At 36.6% G+C, this 17,425-nt stretch overlaps 1 protein-coding gene across 1 annotated transcript in view; it reads left to right on the top strand.

Annotated features, from left to right (window-relative positions):
• Positions 1–17,425, top strand: part of Gpc5 (glypican 5) — an 863,449-nt gene that overhangs the window by 793,502 nt on the left and 52,522 nt on the right. Inside the window, exon 7 of the mRNA XM_004626298.2 lies at positions 7,438–7,597. Within this exon, the coding sequence (XP_004626355.1) occupies positions 7,438–7,597 (160 nt within the window). The remainder of the gene's footprint in view (positions 1–7,437; positions 7,598–17,425) is intronic.

Here is a 17,425-nt window from a genome sequence, read left to right as displayed (position 1 = left end):
AGAGGGAGAAGGAGGGGGGAGAAAGAGAAGGAGAGGGAGAGGGAGAAGGAGAAGGGGGAGAGAGAGACTGAGAGGGAGAGATAGAGAGACTGAGACAGAGAGACAGAAAGAGAGACAGGGAGAGACAGAGAGACAGAGACAGAGGGAGAGAGAGAAAGAGGAAGAAGGAGGAGGAAGAGGTGGAGGCAGAAGAGGAGGAGGATTAGGAGGAGGAGAGAGAGAGGGAGGAAAGGAGGGAGGGAGGGAGAGAGAACAGGAGAGAGGTAGAGAACATACGCTGCAAAGGAAAGCCTTCAGTGATCTACTTCCTGCCAGCAGCCTGAGCACCTAACAGCACATTCAGCTGTGTATGGTTAATGCCTGATAGGCTAACGCCACGCCTCAAGCCCGCCTTTGAGCACACGAGCTTACTGGGGGGCGTGCTACATCTAAACCATACCAACAGGTATGTGCACACTATTTTTGAGATGGAGAGAAGAGAAAAATGGAAGGGACTGATCCCCAAGAGCAGAACAGGGGAGGGGGTCACTCCCTATGACCCAAATCATGAAACTAAGCCTGCGCCTCCTCCAACTTGAGAAAGAGACTGACTTTTTGCACAAGTCAATATTGGAAAATATTCCTGTATTCCATTTTATAAGGAATACTTTGGTGGGGGTGGTGGTATGTGTCTGTAATCCCAGCACCTGGGAAGCTGAGGCAGGATAATTACTGCAAGTCTGTGGCCAGCAGGGCCTACATAATGAGTCCAAGACCAACTTGAACTGTAGAGTAAAACCCTGCCTCAAAACCCGCCAAAGTAAAGAAATATTTTGTTGAATAGTTTGAACAATTTTAAGTCTCTAAGTGTAAGGAATAAAACTGTTAAAATTATTTCTTATTAAAGATCACAAAGGAGCATAATTTTCATGATCATCAAACTAGGGGTTTGTTTTGTTTTGTTTTGTTTTGTTTTGCAGAACTGGGGATTGAACTCAGGCCCTTGTGCTTGTCAAGCAAGCGCTTATTCTTCTGAGTTATGTCCTTAGCCCCAAACTAGGTCTTTGGACTTCCTCTTTTTCCCCCAATTTTCAGATTAATTCATTTACTTTAATTTAGTTTTAATGTGTATTCATAATGTTATCATGGGGCTGGCCAAATAGCTCAGTGGATTAAAGCGCCTACAAGCAGGTTCAGGGGCCGCCGGGGATTCGATCCCTGGGCCTGCGTTGCTGGCCTCGTCCCCAGGATGTGTTGAGATGATGACTGAGACTGAGCATGGTGGCAGGCACCTATAATCCCAGAACTTGGGAGGCTGTGAGCAGGCAGATCACTATGAGTCCGATTTAGTAGTGAGAACCTGAACACCCTGCAGACCCTTCCCTAAAAATACAAAAAAAAAAAAAAAAAATGCTATCATGGAACTAAAGAATGCCATAATTACCTTAAAAAACAAAGACATTTCGGCCTTCTGATACTTAGCCTTCAAAATACTTGTTATGCTACATTTACTCATTTCAGTCAGCTTTCCTTCCGTATGATAAATAACTGAGATAAACACCTTGGAGGAGAAGAGGCTTATTTTGGCTCAGGGGTTTAGAGATATTACTGTAGGTGTGTATGGGGTGGGGACAGGGCAGAACACTTTGGTGGAAGCCACTGGGGAATAAATGTCCTCACCTCATCGCATCCAGGAAGCAGAGAGAGCTAGATTGGGCAGTACAAGGGCAAGGTAAAGTCCCTAGTCATCCCTGCGTGACCCAGTCCCCTCAACGAGAGCTTACCTCCTGAACTACATCACCTCCTAATAATGTCACCAACAATAATACATCAATGTATTGAACCACTGGTGAAGTTAGAGGGCCCATATTCCAGTTACCTTCTGAATGCCCCATACTCTGAATGCATGAGACTTGGCGAGAAGAGCTTAAATCTAAACCATAACAGTACTCAATGCCACTGAATGAATAAAATAATCTACCAATCTGTTGGCCAATAAGTGTGACTCCAAAGTTGTTTGAAATCACCTTTTTCTCTGATCTTTTTCACAAAAGTGAAAGGACTTTGCTAAATTATATATAGAGGGCATTAAAGACAGGATAAGCTCTATAAATTATTTCCAAACCTCAAATAAATAAATTAACATATGCATATTTAGCATCTATCCTGTGATGAGCATTCTAGTCATGATTGGGAATGGTGTAAGACTAATTAAATCCTGTTCTCAACTCTGAGAAACTTACTTTAATCAAAAAGATGTGACATTTGCTTAAGAAAGTTGATTAAGTGCCAATCAATGGTATAGAATTAAAATGACTTTAGAATATGTTTGCGATAGAAAAAGCAAGTTTTAACTTAAAACTAGATATAACAGGGTAGGTTAAAAGCAGGGAACATGGTGTTTTCAGTGAGGGGAAAATAATGCTTGAATTTATGAGGCTATAAAATAAACACAAATGAAATTATAGACACATAAAATCACACAGTCTGTAAGAATTCTATTCTCTATAGGAATTTTGGGGCCAAGAAACTATGTGTAGACATCAATCTCAGCACCTTGCTCCTCCCAGGCAGGCCCTGTGCCACCCAGCCATTCCCCTGCCCAAACATTTTAAAAAATCAAAATAGTATACTACATAGGTAATTATCTACCAGACCACCACTAAATTTTTCTCCCAGCATCATTTCTAAAAGTCTACCAGCATGTGTTGAATGAGAGGGGACAGACAGTTTGCTTATGAATATTTAGAAAATGTGAGGTTAATCCTAACTAGGCAAGCCTGTTTCCTGTGAGATTTCCTATGAAACTCCAAAGAAATCAAGACAAGGCCATGGTGTGCATTTCTGATTCGCATACTGTACCACTCCTTTGGTGACTCCTCTGTTTGGATATTTCTCCCTCTGCAGATATATGGTGGAAATCAGCAGTTTTTGACAGTAAAACATTTTCAAGAGCATTGTAGCTGATAAATGACATGGTGAAGTACTGGTTTGGGGAAAATAATAAGGTAATAGTGCTCAGGAGAGAATAAAGACCCTTACAGTAGGGGATTTACAAAGATAGGTTGTAATGACTTGGGAATACTTGAGACAAAGAGCTTCATTGTAGGACAGAAAATGAGAGTGCGTCCTCACCTCCGATTGCCACTTACAGATGAACTAAGGAGTACAAAAAGCTGCAGATGAAGGACAGAGTGTAATTTGTACACAGGTGAGAGGACAGGAGTATTCATTCTAACAGATTGACTTCCTGAAAGAAGCTAAGATAAGAAGGATGTACACTCTCAACTGAAACACATTTATTATTTTCTATGAAGTGAGGGAGAAAGATGAACAGACTAAGGAGAGGTCAAGGATAATTTAGTACAAAAAATAGAACAGTAATCATGATCTTACTATGAAAAGCTCATTGATTTGAGTGATTAGAAATCCACTGGGAAGTTTTGCAGAACTATATTTCAACTAGGAGAAGAGTGAAAATATAAATATAAATTGCATTTCTTGACCTAGAGTAATTTTGAGATTAGTAAATATATAAAGAAGAGAAAGGGAGAGAGTTGACAACCAGAGAGAGGTAATGGTGGGAGACCTTGAATCGTGAGTCGGTTGGGATACTCCATGTACAGCATCCACCAAAAAATGTGTACACTCTTTAGCAGTTTGCTATACTAATAAATGTCCTGAAGCTAATGGCCACCACTTTCAGCACGTCTTGTAGTTATAGAGGCTAAAGTTGACTTGTATTAACTCATGTTGTCTCCATAAATTTAGTATCAAATATTTATACAAGGTTTTCTTTTCCTGACATATACATTTTTTTTTTGGCAGACTCTGTATTTAGATGAGTTGATCACAGGAAATAATGATTATATGTCTTGCTCAGAGAAAAGGAAAACAGTGAAAAGCTTTATAAAGAGGCAGAGAAAAATGGAAAGGGATGCAGACCTGACTATCAGTGTCTGTTTCCAAGGGTACTGTCTTATGGGCAGGCAGTTATCTTATCGATATTTTGACCTCTTGTTCCAAAGAATGTGCTATAGAATCAAAAGATATGAAACCAAATTTCCAAGACATAGTGCAGTCCAAGTGGGAGTTAGAATCTATTATTTTTCTTCAGCGACACAGCAAATGGTCACCCATTTGTCAGCTCGAGACAACATCCATCTGTCACCTGGGAGTTTCACAGAGCAATTAGATATCTTTGTGGGCTCATTGCTCCAGTTTCACAAGGCTTAAATGCAGTTGTCCCCCACACTTGACACAAGTTAGAGCCTGAGGGAGGGTGTGCTTCTAGGACAGCCTGCGTCTTTCACTGTGGAAGGCAGATCACCATGTTCCTGAAGGGTCCCCTGTAGCCCAACTCCTGGCCACTAGACCCACCAGTTTATACCTTCAAAGAGAGCAGCTGCTGCCCTGCGCCCTACTCACAAAGCATTGTGCTTTAAGAGCCCTGACTGTGCTGACAGAAAAAATTTTCCTTTTTAAGGAATAGGTAATAATTCATCAATAATTATGCTAATCTCACTCAGAGGGTCTGCTATGGTTTGGGTCCTAAGGTTCTCCCAAAGCCTTATGCAGTCATGGCCCATAGGCTTCTAGAGTTTTGATTTATTCATGGTCCAAGGCTGGGAAAATGGGTAAGAGTGCCACCCTCGCGCTAGGGCAAATAGCCTGCATCCAGTATAAGCGAGGGAAGGAGGCCTGCTGTCCACTGCTTCTCCCATTTGCTCCAGCTGCTTTTGCTGTTTTCTACCGCCATGAACTGCTGCCCTCTGCCATGTGCCACTCTGTTTTGGAACCAGCTGTGGAACTGAAACCTCCACAAACTGTGACTTAAATAAGTGTTTCCTTCCTTAATTCAGGGCATCCAGTACTTTGTCTCAACAATGAGAAAAAAGTAAACAAGATACAGTCTTACTTCTCGAAAACACCAAATCACCTCATGAGGATATTAGTTACATTTACAAAACACCTTCTTCTAGGTAAGGTAGAATCGTGAAGGTCGTATCCTATTGACAGTGATAAGGATTAGATTGGGAAGCCTTGAGGACCATTTTTCAAATCTGGTTAACATAGATAATTTGATTATATTACTTTATATTTTCATTGTTCAGTTTCCTATAAACTTGAGTTGATGTACCTTAGATATGTCCTAGAATGTCCAAAAGTGATAGAAAAAATGTAGAAAATATGGATATTTTAAAATATTTTTATTCGTTTTATTAATCACTATAAGTGAATATATTCAATCACTTTAAAGTATGATGGATTTCTTATGTATTAAGTTTCATTTTACATGGAGTATCTGCTTGTATGTTTAAGTTCAAATTCTTTGGGGTGGATCTTCATGATTTATACATTGTTGATGTTGTTCCTGAGATTCCGTCTGTGTCCTTGGCCAAGATCCCAGTAAAATACTGGAAGAATTCTTGGGGAAATAAAAAGAAAACAAAGTTGATATGGGAAAATATTAAGAAAAAATGTTAGGGTCAAAAAGGGAACAGTACATCACCAGAGAGTTTAAAATTGCATACCTGTCAGATTATGCTTTGAATATTTTTAATGTATGCCATGTAATAAGACTATTTATGAAATAATTCTTTCAATCATTTCAAAAATGTTGTGCATGTTTGGAATATTATAATAGAATATCTAATAGAGGGGGAATTACTAATCAAAATGTATTAAATTTTAATTCCCTGGCACATTCAGGTTTTATAAAGCACATAAAACTTGAGCAATGAAATACATAAATTATTGTTCTTGTGGGCCAGGGAGATAGCTCAGTGGAATAAGTGATTGCCTGGCAAGCGCAAGGTCCTGAGTTCAATCCAAGGTATCAAAAAAAAAAAAAAAAAAATCATTGTCCTTACTTTTGATACAAAGGAACCAAGTTATTCAGTAATTTAGCTAATTCCACTGTCTCATCATTAGTGTATGTCAGAATTAGCTTTCATATTAAGTATGTTTGACTTTGGAATCCAAGACACTGATGATTATACTAAATACTTGTCAAATGACATATTTAAAAATAACAAATAAGAAAGTGCAAAATAAGTTCATTTGTCCTTAATTTCTTTTTCTCAGATTTGACTTTTTAAGTGGCTGGTACACATCAGTGTCTCCTCACTGTCCCAGGCATGCTCTCACTTTGCAGAAAGTGCACTACATATCATTATGCTTGACAAAGTGAAGTCGCACTGTTCAGCACACTTATTAAATTCATATAACTGCAAAAGTATCCTTGTTCCAAATTTAACACCTATTAGCATGCGTGAGAAACAAAAACTGGTAAACAAAAATAAAAATTTAAAATCTTTTGTCAAATTGCTTTACTATTTGAATTTGTTAAAATTAAATTTTAAAGATTATAATATTTCAGAATATATGACCTAATTTTTTAATTTTGAAATTTATGAATTTCCGAGTTCATCTGTTTCATCCAAACACTCCTAAAATGTTAAATGGATTTGTCTTAGATGTTCTGAGGCCATTTCACTCTATGTTTTCCAATATGAAATGCTGTCTTTGGGTTGTGCATTTAATTACCATCTGCAAATTGGAACTATTTTTTGGAAAGTTGCAGAAATGTCAAACCTAAATCTTTCATAAAGCACCACGAGAATTTAAATACCCATTAAATAGGCCACAGGCATATATTTCATTCATAATATAGCAATAACCTGCAGTTATTATGCATGGTCATGTGTTCTCCACAACTGGCTTAGAGGAGTATGTGTCACAATTTGGCTTATTTTATTCAGACTTAGCTTTCAGTAAAATATTCTATTATTCATAACATAACCTTTATGGAAGGAGTTCACATATTTTAAATATTATTAAAATATTACCAGCATCCCTATCCTATGTGGAGCAAATGGATGGCTAGTTTATTTTACTCACAAATGTAGGCAAAATAATTAAGAACCAAAACTGAGAAATTGGTTAAATTTCTAGTATGATTTTCAGAAATGTAAGTAGCGTATAATAGTCAACTTTGTGCCTTGTGTATTGGACTGTATATTTGACTCGAGATAATTTAAATGAAGCTATAAATGTATATGCTCAAAATTCTAGATTCTTTTGATAAATTTTTTTCTAGAAAGATACGTTTCAGAAATTCTGGCCTACTGGTTTTCGAAACAAATGCTTCAGCACTGGTTATTAAGAAGCAGGATTTCCAAACTATCATAAGAAAGAAGGCCTGGTTTTATTTGCTTTTCAAAGCTTTCTCATGGTGTTCATGGGAAGAATGTTACTCTTTGTGGCTACAAAATTTTGCCCATTACTTACTATTATTCCAGTTGTTTTTAGTATTCTGAACTTCTGATTGTGTTAGATATATGAATTGAGTTAGTGGATGCAGAAAGGAAGATAGCTGTAATCTAATGTAAGTTTTTAGTAGCGTTCGCACAAGACTTGAGTGAGCTAACAACATTTCTTGGTGTCCGCAATTAGTTGTTGCAGGGGAGATCGCCCAAGCCGGACAGGTGGGAGCTTCCGGCGCTGGGCAGCGGAGGCGGCGGGGCGGAGCAGGTCAGCGGGGACTGCGACGACGAGGACGGGTGTGAGGGGTCCGGCAGCGGAGAGGTCCGGAGGACGGTGAAGGTCACGCGCTGTAAGTGGATGATTTTGATACCATTGGGAAGAATTTATTTCGAAATGTAGTCCATAGTTATGATGCTAAATAGAAAGTGCCGGTATTTTGGTCTCTTGCACACGGTAATGAATTCAGAAGCAGATCAGAGAAGTTGGAAATGAAGTTGTTTTGATTTTTATTTAGGACATGTGTTCTTGGGGATTTTGTTTGTTAAAAGAGAATAGCAATTTTTTTTAATGACACATTCTGAGAATTACCACCAGTTCTGAGAATTATAAACGTTTAGTACTAGGCAAATTCTTGGGACATAATGGAAATTAAATATATATTGGTAACTATGGCCAGGAAAACAGGTCAGTGGTACAAGTGCCAGTCAGGCAAGCATAAGGTTCTGAGTTCAATTCCTGGTGCCAAAAACAAAACAAAAAAGTCTCATACTTTGGTAAATAATATAAATATTTACCTACCCTGGTAGGTAATGAATAAGCACTACTAGCTAATCCAATTGTGCAACTTTTAAAGTACTGCGTCACCACAGAAAACTTTTTACTTTATTGGATATTCTGTACAGTCAAATTGCAAAAGAAACTGATAAATATGGGGTTAATAATTGTGAAAACGGCTTGGTTTTAATTCACGAATTTGCACTTTCCAAAAATCTCACCAAATATTCACTTAGTTTTAATTGTGCGGATTTGAAACCGTTTCAAGCATTGCTGGTATTTTGCTCACTTGCAAAAAGCAAAAAGGAAAATGAAAAGAACTAAATAGATTTATTCATGATCACAAGATGAAAACTGGAGGCACTCTGCCTTCCACGGTTGTTGGTATGCATTTGTGTATGTGCGTGAGGCAGAGGTCAGTGGAGAAAGGTCCGTCGGTAGACATACCAAGCGTGCCTCACTTTCAGCTGTTCATTTAGCTCGGATCCTATCAAAGGTGACGCCAAATGATGAAGACGTGCACAGTTCTACTTGGAGGTCTGGCCTGGTACGCTTGGAGTTACCTAGGGGTACTTTGGACCTGCGGCACATGCCTTCTAGGGGAATAACACTTCATTTACTTTTTAATTTTCATGCAATGAGGCAAGAACAATAGAATGCTTTTCAAGCATCCCTTTCTCATTTGCTCTAGGACCTCAATCCTAGTTTTATAAGCTGAATATATTGGTTAAAGGGATGGAAGCCAATAGAGGTAAAATGGTGCCTGTTTATAATCCTGGCTGTTAGGAAGGCTGAGGCAGGAGTATTGCAAATCCCCGGCCAGCCTGGGCAATTTAGTGAGTTTCTGTCTCAAAATAATTGTTAAGAAAGGTTTGGGGATACACTTCAGGGGCAGAGGCTCCAGGCTTCCATCTCCACTACTGCTGTAAAACTACATAAATGAATATGAAAGACAATTAACATACAGAGATGGTTTCCTATTAGATATAGTAGTAAATTTTGTTTATTATAGAATGTAAATAGATAGGAGTCAGTATATGTGAGCAACAGTTGGATAAAGAATTACGAAGATTTTTCTGCAAATTAAATACCTTCTAGTCTTAGAGATGTGGATTAAGATATGTGTTCTCGTAGTAGTTAACACTAATATAGCTTACCAGGTTGTTTTGCCTTTTTGTTTCCTTGAGATGTTTAGGGGAAAACAACAGTAGAAGAAAATGAAAACAAGGGTTTTTACTCAGACAAAATTACTCTTACTGGGGTAGATGTCTTCTAATGTATAAAGGTAGGGTGATATTTATCTATTATAATATTGAACTTAATCTCATTTTTATCATATCTAGAATACGGATATGTGCTATAATCTCACTGTCATTTAAATGCTGGCAGGAGTAAAGAATGCAGAAGTATTGCAGGAAATTATTTCACATGTGAAATTTTATCTATAATATGTGAATATTTGCATTGTGCATCTGTATGGTATAGAATTGGCATCTCTATGGGAGTTTTCACTTTTTGAAGATACTTATACACTCAAAGACTTACAGACAATTATCTTGGTTTGTTTCATGAAAGAAGTAAAGACGGTGAAGGATATTCAAGCACAATTTTCTCACAAAACCGCTTGTCAAGGTGGCAAGGATGATTTTTTTTTTTTACTTCAAAACCTTGGTTTCAATTATTGCTGAAATGGATAGGTATGGTTCAGACAACCACCCATCAGAACTGAATAGATTAAGATATAGATGATTTTCAGCAACTGCAGGCAGACATGAAAAAAAAAAAATCCACACCACCTTGATCTAAGTGGGCTGCTTAATATGTTTCTGAGAGTTTATAGCTACTGCCTTTCAATTTTTAATAAGTGGTTAGGAAAGCACTGTGGATAGCATGCTGAAATAAAGAAGGATAAGAAAAGCATCAAAGTGTAGGGCAAGTTTCTATTTTTTAAAAAAATCATTGTAATATTTTACTTTTTTGGCTCATTTGACACATTAGTAAAGTAAATTAAACATAGTTTTTATGGTTTTAATGACTTAAAATACTACACTGTACAAAACTCACTAAGGCATGATTCATATTAAGAGCTTGGAATATGCCATTATTTCTTCCTGGCATTTAAGTTTGTTCCTTAGAAAATACAATATAAGTACAAGTACAGCACAGTTAATTTATTGCCTCTAAAAGATGAAGTAAAGATTTATACATGTGCAAGTAGAGGGAATAACACTATTGTTATATTCTATAAATTAAACATTTCTGTTCCAATTTTGCAAATTCATAGTAATTGATATTTTCATTAGTACACTTGAAATTATGTTTTGTTTCAGTTTTTGTTCATGGTTACTTCAGACAGCACCGGAAAATATACATTTTAATACGCCAGAATTTACCATCAAACTATTGAGATATATTTTAGCTGTCATTTTTTAATCACTAGCGCCATCAAATTATTTCATAGTTTAAGGATTTTTAACTATTTTTGTAATCCTAATTGTAGACTATAACTAAATGTCGACTAGTTAACTTTTTTAGAAAAAAGCCCTCTATCCTGTAATAGTTTTCATTTAAGAAACTGAGAACATGAGTATGTTTTAGCAGAATGGTTTTAAAATCCCAGTATTATAGGAATATTTTCTAGTCTTTTTATATTCTTTGGCCCCTTTCATAGACATGGGAGTTGTACCCATAGTGAGGATCTTTCGCGGCTCCCTCCCTACTGCACCTGCATCTGCCCTCCTATCAGAGGCTCATTCATGCAGGAGAAAAGGCCAGTGCAGGGAATAAGCGCTCTTTCTTTTGTCCTGGTAATAAAGCTGGGATCACTAAAATCAGCAGCTTTTGGGCAGCATGACCACTCTTCTACTCTGAATCCTGACAGCTCCGAATGTGGAAAATCCAAACAGGAGTTCTAAGGACAGACGATAGGAAAACTGTTCCATGTGTAATTCTGAAAATCTGTATAGCATTGCTTAAAATTTTCTTGTAAAAATTAAGATTTATATTGCACAATCTCTGTATATCATCCATAAGCAAATTCATTTGGAGAGGGTAATTCAAGGTAACAATCTCAGGGAAAATGAATTTGATGACAAGGTGATTCAGATACAAGGAAGTTATTTTTTAAAAATAGTAATACTTTTTTCTTTAAATCTGTTGACACAGTTAAGATCTGAATTATTTGTAACTAAGCTCTATCATATATGCAACAGACTACTTATATATTGCTTATACAGTGTGATGTAATGTTTAGCAATTTCAAGAAAGTTACACTTTTATTGAAAAATCTGTAAATATCATCAGATTATTTGTAAATCTGTAAATATCACTCATTATTTGTGCTAATAATATTTTCCCTAGTCATTTCATCCGTGTTCCCAAGGGACAGTCATGACATATGTTTGTATGGAGTGGCCAGTTCGGAGTCTCACTGTAGTACTCTGATCCCTAGGGCCCTCCCGTCCAGACACCTTCTCAACATCTTTCTTTAGAAGGACTGTTCACCTATTTCTTCTCCTCTTATTTCATTGGATGTCATTACTCTCCTTGTAAATTACCCATAATCCAAATTCTAAACCTTTGAAGAACCCCAGATTCACTTCTCAGGCTCTGTCTCATCTCTCGTTACAACTGTCCCTTGTGTTACAGCCCCCTTACTCGGGAATTGTAACAATCATAATAAGGTATACTGTTGCTGGTAACAATATCTAGTGTACAAAGCATTTGCCAAAGTGATATCTCAAGAAAGGCTTATGGAAACAGAAAGCATTTGTCTAAATGTGATTAATTTTAAAAGACATAATAACATTGTAATATTAAGTTTCTACTTTTAGAAATGGTTTTTGATTGAACTTTTGTAGTGTAAAATACATACAAGTATTTTTATATTGTAGTTTGGGTTTCTCACTTTGTAACCTTATATCAGCCTCTAAAATATTAATCTACATCATGGAACTAAGAATGACCTTGGAGGCATTCTTACTGTACTCCCTGTGCACGGGAAAGTAGACATGGTCCTTTATCAGTCACCTTTGATCCAAAATCTCAGCTAGGCATAGAGGTAGGGAGAGTTCAAAATATACTTTATTTTTCTTTCCAGAATTGCTAAAACTATTTATTACATTTTAGGAATTATTTTATATAATTTCCACTGCATAGTTGATTAATTTTCCTTGCTAATGTAATTTGTATCAGAATGCACATTAAAATTTGTATACCATTAAAATAGTTCCACATGTGTATATTCCAAAATTCTATACATTTAAAAAAATTACAGTATCAGCAAATTTGATTAACATAAAAATATATTAAACTTTGCAAAGTATTGAATATTAGCCTATTCATAAATTATTCCAAAAATAAGAAAAATTCACTCAGAGTTACTAGATAGCTCATTATATATTTATGTTATTTATTTATAAAAATAAATCATTTTATAGAGTTACACTGATTAAGTTTATAACACATCAGATGCAGTCTTAAATAGTAATTCTGTATTTTCATCTACATTTTGCAAATGCCTAGTAATGAAGGATCAAATAAAACCTTCTACAATAAAACCACAGCAACATTTGCATTTTCTAATCTTGCTCAGTGTTCAAAATTGTAAATACTTCGAAATTACTGACTAATTTAGTTTCTATAGAACTGATGAAAATGATACTAAGGAGAACTGAAATATATGTCTGAGGTAAATATATTTTAATTAATATATGATCACTATGAATATTATTCTGATTATACATTTTCATTTTAGCTTATAAATAAATGAGATCCATCCTTGCAGCTTGCTGTTTTGTTAACAAGATTGTGTATAATGAAATGTTGATACGTAATGAATCACCCAAAATCATCTTTCATCCCTTAAAAAGTTATATATTGTAGCCACTGGTTTAAATAATAGAACTGAGTTTTAATACAAGTTTTGTCTTTGAATGTGCAAGTACTTATTTTCATTCCATTGGTTTAGACTGATGGTAAATCATGGGGGTGAAAAGGAAGAACTCATTAATTCCATTTCAAGAAGCCTCCTAGCTTACAGCTCAGATCAATCAGCTATTCTGTAAGGTCTCATAGCTAAATCTGTGCCGTACCAGAAGATATAAAACAAAGATGTTAGGATCTTTTTGAATGTCATAATGCTAAAAGTGATTATATGATTAACAGAGGAAATAAAAAGTAAAATGCAAGAAAAAGTCGTCTGATAAATTTGATTGTGATTTGACTCATGTCGGGTAACCATGAATAAAACCTAAAAGAAACCCTAGTCTAATCATTCTGTTGCAAATGAAGAGTATGGTTACTGAAATTTCATTTTTCCTCAGAAGTCATTGATAAAATATGTCATATCCAGACAGGTTAACTGTATCTCTGATTCCTTAATGGCTTCTTCAAGCATAAGGACTGGGGTTCAATTCCAGGTACTGCATACCACGCTGGCCCTGCCCCCAGGTATGCTGAGCTGGCAACTGAGTCTGGGCGTGGTGGGACATTCCTGGAATTCCAGAGCTGGGGGGCACTGAACACAGGAGGATCACTATGAGTCCAACCTGTGTAGTGAGACCCTGTGAAAAAAATTAAAATATGAAATAGTGAAGGGCTCAGCAGCTACAAATAATATATATATATATGTACACATTTATATACATATATAGATATACTTATGATTTCTTTACCTCTATGTAGAGTCATTTTCATATGAATTGTTTATGCAATAATTAAATATTCAGCAGGTATAATTAAATAAAATAAAGAAGATACATTCTACTTCCAGAGCCTCTCAAACATTCTTATACATCTAAGATATCTGGGTGCTTTGTAACAAATATCAAAGCATGAGGCAGAGAGCTGGATTGGGACCCTCTTCTACATGCCAAATGATGCTGCTGTTTGCATTCCAAGGAATGAACAAAATTTCTACCCTTGTTTATCACCCTCCTTCTGGATACTTCCAAAGCATGTCTCTGTAAAGCAACAGATTTTTGCAGGTCTATAAGTGTATTAACATTACAAAAAATTCATATGAATGAGGGCATTACCCCTGATCACAGTTGAACCAGTAATAGGGGCTTTAGTGAATTGTTGTATCTATTTGATATCTTTCTCTTTTGAACTTCAAGACAGCCACTTCCATGTTTTCTCAGGGTCTAAAGCCCTCAGGTTGGGCTTGCTTCTTCCATTTGCAACTTTACCTCTGGTACTGCAGCAGAAATGTTCTCCATTTACTGATTCCCCTGGCTTGTGATGGACAATGAAGAAATATCCTTCCTAACATAGCGGGCCAAGAGGTAAAACACTCGGAGTGATTTATTTGTCCTGAGAGAAGTGTGAGACTATCCAAGTGGAGCATCATGAAGTAATTCATGGAGTGGAGAGATGGGGGCAATTTGGAAGCAGACACTTGACAACAGTATTTGTAAGAAAATCACCATGTGAGGGTGGACTTAGGATTTGGTTTCAGCAAGTTAAAGTAGGTATAAGAAGACATTTGGGAAGAACAAACATCATGGACAAAGGAAACATCATGAGGGAATCAAAATTACTAAAATTAGTTGAAAAATCTTAAAAGGTTAATAATGTGGAAAATAGTTTAATGGATTTTGACTACATCAGCAAAGAGCAGATTTAACTTGGTAGGCAAGGAGAAACTATTAAAGTGTTTGTTGCATTTTTTTTTTTTTTTTGTCTAGATGAACAGTTCATTTTACCACACAGCAATTTAATAAGCTGGTTCAAAGAATAAATGTGCATCTCAGTATGTCTTGCACAGGTACCTCATCAGTATTTTGTACATGTGATTTCGTGGGTGTTCATTCCTTTCATTTTGATGATTTGAAGACCTGGATAATGACAGCACAGCCAAGTGGTCATGATGTTCAGTGTGAGCGCTTGACAGTCAGTCAAGCTCTCCGTCTTATACCTCAGCCTACTAAAACAAAGTGTTGGATAAAATATGAAAAACTGATTTTTAAAAATGATTCCATGAACAATCAATAGGAAAGAAAGTATTTGATACCTAGGAGAAGGCATAATAATTACATGAATATGAATTGGAGGTGGAAATACTGATGAAATGGTAGGGTCAAATATAGAGCTAGAAATGGGGCTAGATATAGAAAACAGTGAATAACACACAGTTTAAGAAAAACAATAGAATATGTTTGTGTCTCACCCTTATACCCAACCAAAGAAGTACGATGTTTTAATGCTATTGTGCACCCTTCTCTGAACTTCTCCAGATTCACAAAGTGTATCATGATGATGTTTGTAAAAGTCAGTTTCACCACACGTATATAGATCCATAAATAACGCATCACTTGGTTTTCTGCTTTCTGAACTTGCCATAAACTGAACCACACAGCCTGGGATGTTATTTTATATAGCCTTTTGCCAAACAATATATTGAGGTTTGTCCAAGCTAATAAATATAGCTGTAATCATTGTTTTTAAAACAAATCATAGCATTATAAATGTGTATGCTCACTTGTTTATTGCTAATAAATATAAATATTGTCATGAGTTTTTGAGTGTTGTGAACAATCCTGTTTAAAAACAGGATTTAAAAACAAAAGAAAACAAAACAAAAAACCCTTTGAACATGTATGTGTGAAAAAGCCCCTGATCTCTCTCTTAGAAGTCCCAGGCAGTGTTATCAAGCCAAGCTTACCTTTGTTCAGCTTTCCTGGGAAGATCAAACTGGTTTATAAAGTCATTGTTCCAGTTTATATTCTCATCAGAAAGTTGAGCTGTGGTGTCACACACCTGTAATCCTAGCACTCAGCAGGCTGAGGGAGGAGAATTGTCACAAGTTTGAGGCCACCCTTGGCTACATAGCAAGTTCAAGGCCAGCCTGGACTACATGGCAGACCTTGTCTCTAAAAAAACTAAAACAAAACAAAATATATTCTCACCATAAGTAACTAAGAGTTCTTGTTATTCTCTACTCTTTAATTTTTTAAATTATTTTATACATTCATCCATATGACGGAATGCAAGCAGTATTTTATTCTATATTAATTTCTATTACCCTGATAATTAATTGAAATGCATTTTTCACAAGCATATGATCAACTTTTACTTCATCAGCTGAAGTTTCTTATCAGTGAGCTCTCTCCCTCCTTAACTCAGGCAGTCTTCTTGGCAGAAGCTCAATGTTTTGTCTCTCAGGGCCTGAGGTGTTAGGGATTTAGCCTCACTGTGGTAATGGTGAGAAGTGTTTGTGCCTCCAAGAGGCGGGGCCTGGTGGGAAATCCTTACTTTACTGGTTGTCTTGTCCTGAAGGTGCCTGTAGGAAGGTAGTTCTTGTGAGACCTCTGAGTAGGCTCTTAGCAAGAGCGCATTGTCATAACAACCAGAAGCTGACCTCAGAACAGCTCTCTGGTTTCCCATCTGGACATGTGATCTTTCTATCCATGTGATGTCCTCTGCTGTGAAGTGTTCGCCAGGGCTAGTCTGCTATGGGTACCATGCCTGTGAAGCCCAAGCTCCAAGGCAAGTAAATCTCTTTTCTGTAAGTTTCCCCACGTGGAATATTTGGGCATTGTAACAGGAAACAGATTAAAACGTTTACAATTTTTTTTTTTAATTTTATTGTGACTTAAAGAAAAGCAGGACAGATTCTTCTTTTTATTGAAGTGATTTTCAAAGCAATAAATTGTTTCCATCCTTTTCTGTCTTAGAAAGTGACCAACTCTATTATATGTGTTTAAATACATATGTCAAGAACTCAGCTTTAGGACCAGTCAAATAGCTCAGTGGATTAAAGCTCCTGCTTAGGCAGATGCAGAGGCCTGGAGTTTGAGCCCCTGGCCTGCTGTGCCAGCCCTGCCCCTGGGATGCTCCCAGAGGAAGATGAGACTGGGCGTGGTGGTGCACGCCTGTAATCCCAGCTCTTGGGAGGCTGTAAACAGGAGTGAGACCCTGTACACCTTGTCCTAAATACAAAACAAAACAAACAAACAAACAAACAAAAAAACCAAATAAAAAGAGCTCAGATTTTACACATTTTAATTCTTATCCCTACCAAATTTGAGACTGTCTCACATGATGTGCTCTTTGAAGGCTGTGCTAGCTTGTGCAGCTAGATGTACCAGACTCAGCTTGTGCCTTTCCCGTCACAGACTTGGAACCAGTCGTGTTTAGGGTAGCTTTGATTTGTTTTGCTAGGAAATCACAATCTGGGTACTGTCAGTAGTTCTTACAGGTGATAATGGAAATAAGCATTCCACAGTTACTCATCTGCTGGTTGTACATGAAATATGCCACATTATCAGAATAAGAATGCCACTACTGAGACCATCAGAGCATATTGAGATTGCTAAACTCAGTTAAACATTTTTGTATTTACCATTTATATTCTTTTTTCATTTTTATGGTTATATTAGAGAATATATAATGATAGATA

Source organism: Octodon degus, unplaced genomic scaffold (genome assembly GCF_000260255.1).
Source record: "Octodon degus isolate 3935 unplaced genomic scaffold, OctDeg1.0 scaffold00013, whole genome shotgun sequence".
Taxonomy (NCBI): Eukaryota; Metazoa; Chordata; class Mammalia; order Rodentia; family Octodontidae; genus Octodon; species Octodon degus.
Note: the sequence above shows the minus strand (reverse complement) of the source record. Positions and strands in the feature narration are given on the sequence as shown.